Source organism: Gymnodraco acuticeps, unplaced genomic scaffold (genome assembly GCF_902827175.1).
Source record: "Gymnodraco acuticeps unplaced genomic scaffold, fGymAcu1.1, whole genome shotgun sequence".
Classification (NCBI taxonomy): domain Eukaryota; kingdom Metazoa; phylum Chordata; class Actinopteri; order Perciformes; family Bathydraconidae; genus Gymnodraco; species Gymnodraco acuticeps.
Window position 1 is genome coordinate 19082 of NW_022992202.1, and position 9945 is coordinate 29026.

The 9945-nt window shown below is 41.0% G+C and overlaps 1 protein-coding gene across 3 annotated transcripts; it reads left to right on the top strand.

The window, feature by feature from the left end:
• Window positions 1–224: 224 nt before the first annotated feature.
• Window positions 225–2910, top strand: LOC117539414. 3 transcript variants are annotated; one of them, XM_034205594.1, is made up of 5 exons: window positions 225–316; window positions 696–768; window positions 1183–1328; window positions 1553–1752; window positions 1901–2910. In XM_034205594.1, the coding sequence occupies exons 2-5, from the start codon at window positions 709–711 to the stop codon at window positions 2794–2796; spliced, it is 1302 nt and encodes a 433-aa protein (XP_034061485.1). In that variant the 5' UTR covers window positions 225–316; window positions 696–708; the 3' UTR covers window positions 2797–2910. The 3 variants fall into 3 exon arrangements, with proteins under 3 accessions (XP_034061485.1, XP_034061483.1, XP_034061484.1); XM_034205592.1 differs by having other exon boundaries at window positions 239–316; window positions 696–1084; window positions 1187–1328; XM_034205593.1 differs by having other exon boundaries at window positions 239–316; window positions 696–1084; window positions 1187–1328; window positions 1904–2910.
• Window positions 2911–9945: the final 7035 nt, after the last annotated feature.

The following is a 9945-nucleotide window of genomic DNA, read 5'->3' on the forward strand; positions in this document are numbered from 1 at the left end:
TGTGCGCAAACAAGTAAACACACAAAAGCTTTTACATATAACGCTGCAAAAAACGGCATGTCTCATTAGCGTAGCGTAGCTTACAGATCGATGATATCTGATCCTTCTTACAGACTACAATCACAAAAGCTTTTACATATAACGCAGCAAACAAAAGGCACTTAGGGGGAGAGTGGGGTAATTTGTGCCAAGGGGCAAGTAGTGCCACCCCTGTTATCTAGAAAACCATAGAAGAAGTTGGTCATGTGACCACATATTTTTGAAGAGGCATCCATTTCGATCATCCTGCAAAGAAGGGAGTCACATGGCTTGAGAGGTAAGCACATTTAAGTTAAAAAAACAATTTTTTGCCCTCCAAAGTAAAATTTCTATGATCAAGGTTTTTTGATTGCTGTGTTTGAACAATTTAGACAACTTTAAAAACAGTTCACACATGTTTTAGTGCTTTAGTAAGCTACGCCATGAGTCTATACAGTTAGCATGATGCTAGCTCAAAAAAGCTGGGGGATGCATTTTTTTCAAAATGGTGGGCTTGGGGTGATTTGTGCCAAAGGGCCTGGGGTAAGTTGTGCCAGTGGCACAACTTACCCCAATTTATGATTATTTACTATATATTACTTTATTGTATTTTATTGTTATTGTACATTGTATTCTTACATTTGATCACTAAAACTATGTGACATTCTTAATTTTAGACCAAAATCCATCATGCCACGCACATACAAAAGGAAGACAGACAGGGTTTCAACTCCTCTTGAGGAGTTGGAAAGAGCAGTGAAAGAGGTGCAACAGGGGAAGACCATACGTCAGGTTGGAAAGGAGATGAAGATCTGCAGGATGACCATAAAAAGACATATGGATAAGAAAAAAATAGGAGAAGTAACAAAGCCAGGCTATGAAAGAACAGCAGTCGCCAAACGAGTCTTCAATGAGAACATGGAGAAAGAGCTGGCTGACCATATTAAGACACTAGCAGCAATGTTTCATGGCATAGGTGTCATGAAATGCCGTGAACTGGCTTTTGAGTTCGCACAAAGAAATAGCATTGACATGCCTGCCAGCTGGACCAGAGACGAAAAAGCAGGTTAGATCAAGTATAGGCTATTGGATAGTTATTTGGAGCGGATAACTTCAACTTATCTGAATGTAAACTGCAATGTGCTGATAAACTTTTAACCTTTTCTAGGACCTGATTGGTTCAACGCCTTTAAAGCACGCTACCATTTGGCATGCCGCGTTCCTGAAGCAACCTCTCTTGGAAGAGCTACTGCCTTTAATAAGCACAACGTGGGGGAGTTCTTTGATAACCTCTCTAAAGTGAAGGACAGGTAACTTAATAATCATCTGGCTTTGACATGCTGATATGATCACTCCTCTCTCTCTCTCTCTCTCTCTCTCTCTCTCTCTCTCTCTCTCCTCTCTCTCTCTCTCTCTCCTCTCTCCTCTCTCTCTCTCTCTCTCTCTCTCTTGTGAAGCAAGCGTTCCTCTCTGCAATGTCACCAACAAACATAACCTCAGGGTTCAGAGCAACAGGCATATACCCTTTCAACAGGGACATCTTCCCGGAAGAAGACTATGCACCATCAATGGTGACAGACAGGGCAAATCCAGAAGATGAACCCAGTGCCACTGCTGACCTGCCTGGAGAAGAGCCCTCCACCAGTGCAGCTGCTCACCTGCCTGGAGAAGAGCCCTCCACCAGTGCAGCTGCTCACCTGCCTGGACCATCTCATGAGCCAACACATGTCACAGGTATTTAAAAAAAAAGTCTGGTAGGCCAATAGTGGCGGTGCGCATAGTGGCATGGCTCAGGCTTACCCTCCACCTGACCACGTAATCTTGTTGTTCCCTGTGTTCAATGACAATAAAGTTCCTTTCCTTTCCTTTCCTTTCCTTGAAGCAGATCCAGACCCAGGAGAGCCACCTGCCACTCTGACAAATCCCGAGCACTTATCAAGTGACAAATCTGGTTCTTCTGCTCACTTGGGTTATGTGTCTCCAGAAGTCATTCTTCCCTTGCCAAAAGCCACAGAAAGAAAAAAAAAATGTGTAAGAAAGAAAGTGAAAACAAGAATCGTGACCGACACACCTGAGAAGATGGAGTTGGAGAAGGCTCACAAAGAAAAAGAAGATAAAAAGGCTGAACAGGAAAAGAAAAAGAATGAAAGAGAGAAGAAAAGGGCTCTGAAAGCTGCAAATCAAACCAAAACCAAGAAGAAAACAGCTGTGTACAGTAGCTCAGAAGAAAGCTCCACCACCAATGATGAGGCAGAAGATGGTCTGGAGAAGACACACAGCAGAGAAAAGGAACGGGCTGAGAAGAAGAAAAGGAGTGGAAATAAGAAGGGGGCTCTGAAAGGGTCAAAACCAACCAAGCCCAAAAAGAAAGTGCTCTCCAGTAGCTCAGAAGAGAGTGACTTTCCGATTCCACTTAGCGATACCACTCATTATGAGAGTTCAGATGTCCAGAGTGATGATGATGATGGTGACAAGGATCTGTCTGCTGGTGACTTTGTCATTGTGAAGTTTGCAGGTAAAAAATCCAAATGCTATAACTATGTTGGATTGGTGGAGAATGTTGAAGGTGACGAGATCAGTGCAAAGTTTCTGAAGCAAAGTTATAAGAGGTCTGTTGATGGAAAGCCCATCTTCACATTTAGAGAGAATGATGAAGGAGTCATCCCTAGAGGTGATGTGCTCAAGAAACTACCCACACCACAAAAACTTGGTGGTACAGCCAGAAGGGAGTATAAATTCACATTCCCCTGCAGCATTGACAAGTGGGATGTTCAGTAGTAGGCCGAATCTGTGAAGAGATTCAGATGCAGATGATTTGCTGCTCATTTTTAAAGTGGCCTTTGATGTTGTTAAAACTTTAAATAAACATTAAATAAATAATTTTGTATTGAATGTGTCTTGCTTTTATATAGCATTATTGTTTGTGAGATTAAAATGATCTGTTTTACTTCAATTATCAATGGCACAATTTACCCCAGTGTATTGTCTCTAATGGCACAACTTACCCCGCACCGGGGGCAAGTTGTGCCACAAAACCACTTTTTTTTCTAAAGCTATATTTCTCAAACAGTTTATTTAAGATCCGAAGTGATTGTTCCCAGGGATGCACAACATCCTAAACTATATGTACATATTTTAGTTGGAGGCATTACTGTAATCCCCTTGCTTTAAAGGCACTTTAAGTAAAAATTGGCACTACTTACCCCACTCTCCCTACCTACAGAAGATTACGTTTGTTATTATAACTTACTCAATATGATTTTAGAGGATACAAAATACTAATAAATAGGAGAATAAATACTTGTGTTATCGGCTAGGGTGTGGCTTTACAGCCTTCACACAGATCGCCATTATGGCAATATGTCTGAACATGTTAGCAAATGCCTGATAATTAAAATAAAAGACAAAGCAAAGACTGCGGAGCGTACAAAATAAAATGTTACAAAAACATATAAACACCTAACCGATTACTATTTGGGTTTGAGGCGACATTGATACGGCGAAGCTACATGCTACATACTACAAGCTAGAGATAGCTTTATCAGGAAAAACACCGCTAAATAAAAACGTACAGCTTCAAAATTGGATGTGTCCTCACTGGCCTGGTCCCGGATGGTTGGTATTGATCCCGGGTTTAGCATTAGTTTGGAGGCATATCCGTGTTGGACTTGAGTGAAGTTCATAAACATGTCCGTCGTAAAATGTTTGGAACACAGTCACACCAACAGAAATCTGCCGTGGTCTTCTGGCACATGTCCCTTGAAAATGAAGTCTAGCCACAGATTATTTTCTTTTTCCACTGATGGCATTACATGCAGTCCCCTTTCTCGAGTCTTGCAGCCAACAACAGCACAACGTTTAACTGGCTTACCCCCTGATCCCACTGGAAGCGTCTGCGCTGCGACCTCCTCCTGCGTCCTAACCCCCAAAACACACCAGGAGCGTCTGCGCCGCGTTACGTTGCGGCTGCGCCACGCTGCGACCTCCTCCTGCGACAACACACACCAGACGCGTTTCAAAACGTTGCGGAAGCGGAGCGTCGTGTGTGCAGCCTCGCAGTTGTTGTTGATTTTGGAATATTTCCTGGACATTTGTACTTCTACAAGTAAGTAGGCTATACGTAGTTAAATGGTTTATGTTTGTGTCTGTTTAAATCGTGTTTATTGTTGTTATTTCCTATTTTGTTGTGTTGTAGACTACAGACACAGTTAATAATAATTGTAATATTCCAGTTATAAACGACATGAATCAAAGATGTGTTGCTGTATTTTAGTGGTAAAAAAATATGCATTCATCATCATAATTATTATATATATATATCATTTACAGTTTTGGGGGTAACCCACCAGGCGCGTTTCAAAACGTTGCGGAAGCGGAGCGTCGTGTGTGCAGCCTCGCAGTTGTTGGATGAACATTCCACTTCCTGCCTGCGCCGCGCTGCGCCGCGTCAAAAATAGGATAGGATAGGACTGTGTGATTTCCCCTCGATTCCATTGGTTCTGACGGTCAGAAAGAGATGTCACATGTCAAAATCCAGCAAGGTGGGCCAGAGATATGGAAAATCCACCCAAATGGCCCCAAAAGAGGTTTTTTTTGGTGCTAAATCTGTCTAAAAAGGTCAAATATCCTTGTTTTGCATCAATCTTGATACAGAATGATTGTGATTGGTGGTTTGCTCTGCATGCAGGGACATACACTCTGATGGCTACCATTAGCAGCTAACTTTTGTGCTCCAATTTTTACATAAAAATGGAATTATGGATTATAAACAATTACTTCAAAGCCACAGATACATTATCAATCTATGGATCAACCGATTCAGCCGCGTTTTTTCTTTCTCGGTTTAATGCCATTAAACACGTATTTTGATCAGATTGACAGCTACGGTGAGACGATCTCCTGTAAAAGCTCCGTAAAAGGTACGTGTTGTGATGTCTGTGCTTGCTTCCCCTGTTGCGAGATCGGATCGCTTAGATACTATACTTAAATAATCTGTGGAGTCTCAGCTTTAATCGGATATATTGTATGTGCAGTTTCGATAAGTAATAAGGGTATCTTTATTTTGAATTCTGTGCTAAAGTGCGTTAGCATTTTAAAAAAAAGATGAATTAAAACCGCACGTCCCTGCGGTGTGAATACCGTGCAGGCTCATACCGCGGTTATCGCCATGACACGGTATATCGTTCAGCCCTATCATATAAGTACATCAGGTTTCATAGAGCCAAAACATTTCAAGTGCTACTCAACTGGCTTGAGATAAGCCAGTCCTTTATTAGTATATAAGTGCTTTGTTAGTAATTCTGTCGCTCGAAGTGGAGTCGAAAGAGATGAGTTTTCAGTCTCCCCAGGAAGGTGTGTAAGCTTTCTGCTGTCCTGATGTCAATGGGGAGCTCATTCCACCATTTTGGAGCCAGGATAGCAAACCCACGTGTTTTTGCTGATGGGAACTTGGGTCCCCCGCACAGTGCGGGTGCAGCGAGCTGTTTAGCTGATGCAGAGCGGAGTGCACGTGCTGGGGTGTACGGTTTAACCATGTCCTGGAATATGAAGTCATTACTCAGTCCTGATGTAACTTTTCTGTGGTGAAAGTAGAGTGATAGAACTATTTTACTCCAAATTCTAATTAACACATTTTCATTTTAGACATGAATAACACATTTATATAGGCCTATAGGGTAATTCATATATTTCACTACTTTTGTGAACCAAAGACTTTGGTAAACCAAATCTGAAACACCAAAAAAAACAGTTTTTAAGTTTTCCAAAAATCGGATCTCTAAGCTAAGTATTTCATAAGACAGTGCCCTACGGTGAGTGACTTTGCGTTTCTAGAAAGACCAGAGACTGAACATTTTGATAAGTAACACCATACATTATAAGAAGTACATTTAAAAGGTGATTTAAGGAGACATCTAAAAATTGAGAAAATACCCTTCACTTCACACTCCAGAGGGTTTAGGAAAAGGGTAAGGCGATTTTATTTTTAAAAGACAATGAAGGCAGGTTATATTGATTGATATATTTATTATATTGAAAGGCAAATTAATACATAGTCCCATGAATCCGGAATAATGTACAATTCACAGCCTCACAATGTCAGGAACTTTTCATCTACAGATTGCTTTGGTCTGGCTTTACTCTTCACTGATTGGTTACTGAAACTTTGAACTTATACGGACCTCCCCGTTTATTCGCACGAAAATATGCACGAATCATGGCGTAAATGGCTTTCCATATTTGGCACCCCTGGGATGTGTGACCACATTGATATAATAATTATTATTGTTTGGAGTTGGAATATGCCTTTGTTTTGTACATCTGTCTATTTTCATTTCGTTGGCGGGGTTGAGCAGTGCATTTGGTAGTGTGGCGGAACGTTTGTGTTCCGGGGACTGGTTAGAGGGACGGACTTCCGGGGTTTCCTCAGAAGTAATCTGGAAGGAAACTGAACACAACAGCCTCATCCCAATACCCCTTGTCACTACCCAATCTGCAGCTCTGCCCGATCTGCAGTGCGCATGTGCGAGATGGTCCGCCATATTGGACAACTCTGGACGGCAACCCAAGTAGGACAACATTGACACAGTGGCTTTTGGCAAAGCTCAAAAGGAAAACTCGAGAGAGATGAGTTATTGTTATTACAACGTGACTTCACTATTATTTAACAACTCTTTTTATTGGGTTCTTTTATTTGGGGTTAAGTACATTGTCAGAATAAGTGAGGAATTAATTTAACTTCTGTTAGACAGCCATATGCCATACATTTTTGCATACATTCACAGTAAATATGTATTCAGTATGATAGCTGTCTAACAGAAGTTAAATCCATTCCTCACTTAATCTGACAATGTACTTAACCCCAAATAAAAGAACCCAATAAAAAGAGTTATTAAATAATAGTGAAGTCACGTTGTAATAACAATAACTCATCTCTCTCGAGTTTTATTTTTGAGCTTTGTCAAAAGCCACTGTGTCAATGTTGTCCTACTTGGGTTGCCGTCCAGAGTTGTCCAATATGGCGGACCATCTCGCACATGCGCACTGCAGATCGGGCAGAGCTGCAGATCGGGTAGTGACACCCCTCCTCGACTCCTCACTTCCCCTCCTCCGGGACTTGACCCGGAAATCGATCAAGACACGCCATTTTGAAGGACGTCCCAATAGCTGAAATGCACACGGAGGAGTTGAGGAGGGGTGAAGGAGGAGGGGTGCGGGAGGAGACGAAAGGGAGGATACACGCGAGCAGACTACGCGGAAGGGTTTTCACTAAAAGCCCCGCCCCCACCTTCACAGCTGGTCAATTTCAACAGAGGAAAACCGACAACTGGAAGATGAGTGGAAAAAGCGTCACATAATAAAGTGCTCACAGCTCCGTGGGAATTATTATATGCAATTCATTTCTAAAAGGCTTTTACATTACTATAATTATATTTTTATTTAAATGTAGGCTACATTTTACACCAAAACGGAACACAAAAGCAGGACCAACCATCATTGAATTCCTTGACTAACAAGAGAAAGATTCATTCATTTAAATAAATATTTAACAACAAATGGGCCGGTTCTAAGGGTTTATTCAATTAAGCCCGATGAGAGGAGATACAGCTGTGCACATGTCATCATTAACAGACGTCGTTTAAGAGGGACGTTTGAGTGAACGAGGACATCCCAATTAATACCTGAGGACTCCTCTGTCCTCGCGTCACCTCCTCGTGTCCCTCGCTCGCAATTTACGGAGGCGGAGCTAAGACGCAAGGAAGGGACACGAGTGAGGGAAAGGAGGAGTCGAGGAGGGGTATTGGGATGAGGCTAACGTGTTGAGACTTCTGTCTCACCTGCACCATACAGGTTGGTAAACTGTGCATAAATCACAATGAATCCCCCATAAGGTTTGCGTAAATAATATGTAACGGCCCGCTAACAGTTAAAGACTTTGTAGCGCTGTTTACATGTGTAAAACTGTTAAATAATGTGTGTATTAGCCTAGCTTCCCCGGTACGGCGCCATTTTGGGGACAACGTGATCTGACGCAGTAAGGATACAAGTTTGTCAGTATATCTGAAGGCTCCCGCAAACATACATGTATAATGATTGTGAATTTGTAATAAATATGTACTTTGTAAGGGTTATAAGTTAGTTACTGTTGGTAAAACAGTAAGGTTGTTTGTTACACTTAAATATGTTTCAGTAATGCATTTTAGTGACCTGCCATTAATAGAGAACCGCAGTGACGCATCGTAAAACCCAGAAGTAAACTTCTTCCGATTCCTTTGTGAAAAACGCAATGCAAATTCTCCATAGGATTTTGGAAAATAGCTGGATAATATCCACATGTCTATCCTACTTTTATAATTTTTGAATCATAAATCTAGTCGCCAAAAGCGAAATGCTAACGTTATGCAATAAACGAACTACAAGCCAGTACAGCAGCAGGGTCGCACGACTTCAACGTCACGCCAACTTAAGATCGATTCAACTGACTTGCACTGAAACTGCACTTTGAACACTTTAAATATATTAACATTTTAAACTGTATACCCCGTTTATCTAGGCCCTTTTTGTTTTGTTTTATGTATACATGTCACACTGTGGGAAACGATATTTCTGGATGTATAACACATGTAGAATTTTTTACAATAAAGCTGACTTTGACTTCCGCGTGCTTCCATATTTTAACAAAGCTTTTCATTTTAGCCACACTGAATTTAACTAGAAGTCATGGCTGTGTCAATTACCAGTCTGATATCGTTTTACAAAGATGACAAGAAGAGTGTAGATAGAGGAGAGAACCACTACAAGTCAGGACACGTACAGCAGTGCAGCCTAGATGAAAGTGTGCTTACCGTTGTTGTCAGGGCTAGCATGAGGGACAAGGTTTATAGAGTGTCGGTGAGTAGTGATAGCAAGAATACCGTTAACCTAGAGTTAATTTATTCACATTAATTCCCATCAACAAATCCATTTTATGTGTCACATGAAATCTTTATTAGGCAAGGCACGTTTATTTATATAGCACTTTTCAACACAAGGCAATTCAAAGTGCTTTACAAAAAATGAAAGACATTAAGAAAATGGCATTTAAAATCAGTCATTAAAAAGAAAAGCTAATAAAATAAACATTAAAAGAAAAAATACATGGATAAAAGTTACAGTGCAGTCTAAGATGTGAATAGTTCAATTAAAAGCAGCGACAAAAAGAAAAGTCTTCAGCCTGGATTTAAAAGTAGTCAGAGTTGCAGCGGACCTGCAGGTTTCTGGGAGTTTGTTCCAGATATTTGGAGCATAATAACTGAACGCTGCTTCTCCATGTTTAGTTCTGACTCTGGGGACAGAACGCTGACCAGTCCCTGAAGACCTGAGAGATCTGGATGGTTCATAATTTAGCAGTAGGTCAGAAATGTATTTTGGGCCTAAACCATTCAGTGCTTTATAAACCAGCAGCAGTATTTTGAAATCTATTCTTTGACACACAGGAAGCCAGTGTAAAGACTTCAGAACAGGAGTGATGTGATCCACTTTCTTAGTGTTAGTGAGGACTCGAGCAGCAGCGTTCTGAATTAGCTGCAGCTTTCTAATAGATGTTTTAGTGAGACCTGTGAAGACACCATTGCAGTAGTCAAGTCTACTGAAGATAAAAGCATGGACAAGTTTTTCCAAATCCTGCTGTGACATTAGTCTTTTAATCCTAGATATGTTCTTTAGGTGATAGTAGGCTGATTTAGTAACTGTTTTAATGTGACTGTTGAAACTCAGGTCAGAGTCCATGACTACACCTAGATTTCTGGCTTTATCTGTTGTTTTGAACATTGCAGACTGCAGCTCAGCGCTAACTTTTATACGTTCTGCCTTGGCTCCAAAAACCATTAACTCAGTTTTATCTTTGTTTAATTGGAGAAAGTTCTGACAAATCCAGTCATTGATTTGTTC

Bases quoted from the DNA above. Each gene is read 5' to 3' on its own strand.
- LOC117539414 (XM_034205592.1), top strand. From the start codon at position 709: ATGCCACGCACATACAAAAGGAAGACAGACAGGGTTTCAACTCCTCTT. The intron at 1,085-1,186 runs GTTAGATCAAGT...AACCTTTTCTAG, and splicing joins GACCAGAGACGAAAAAGCAG to GACCTGATTGGTTCAACGCC. The intron at 1,329-1,552 runs GTAACTTAATAA...CCCTTTCAACAG, and splicing joins CTCTCTAAAGTGAAGGACAG to GGACATCTTCCCGGAAGAAG.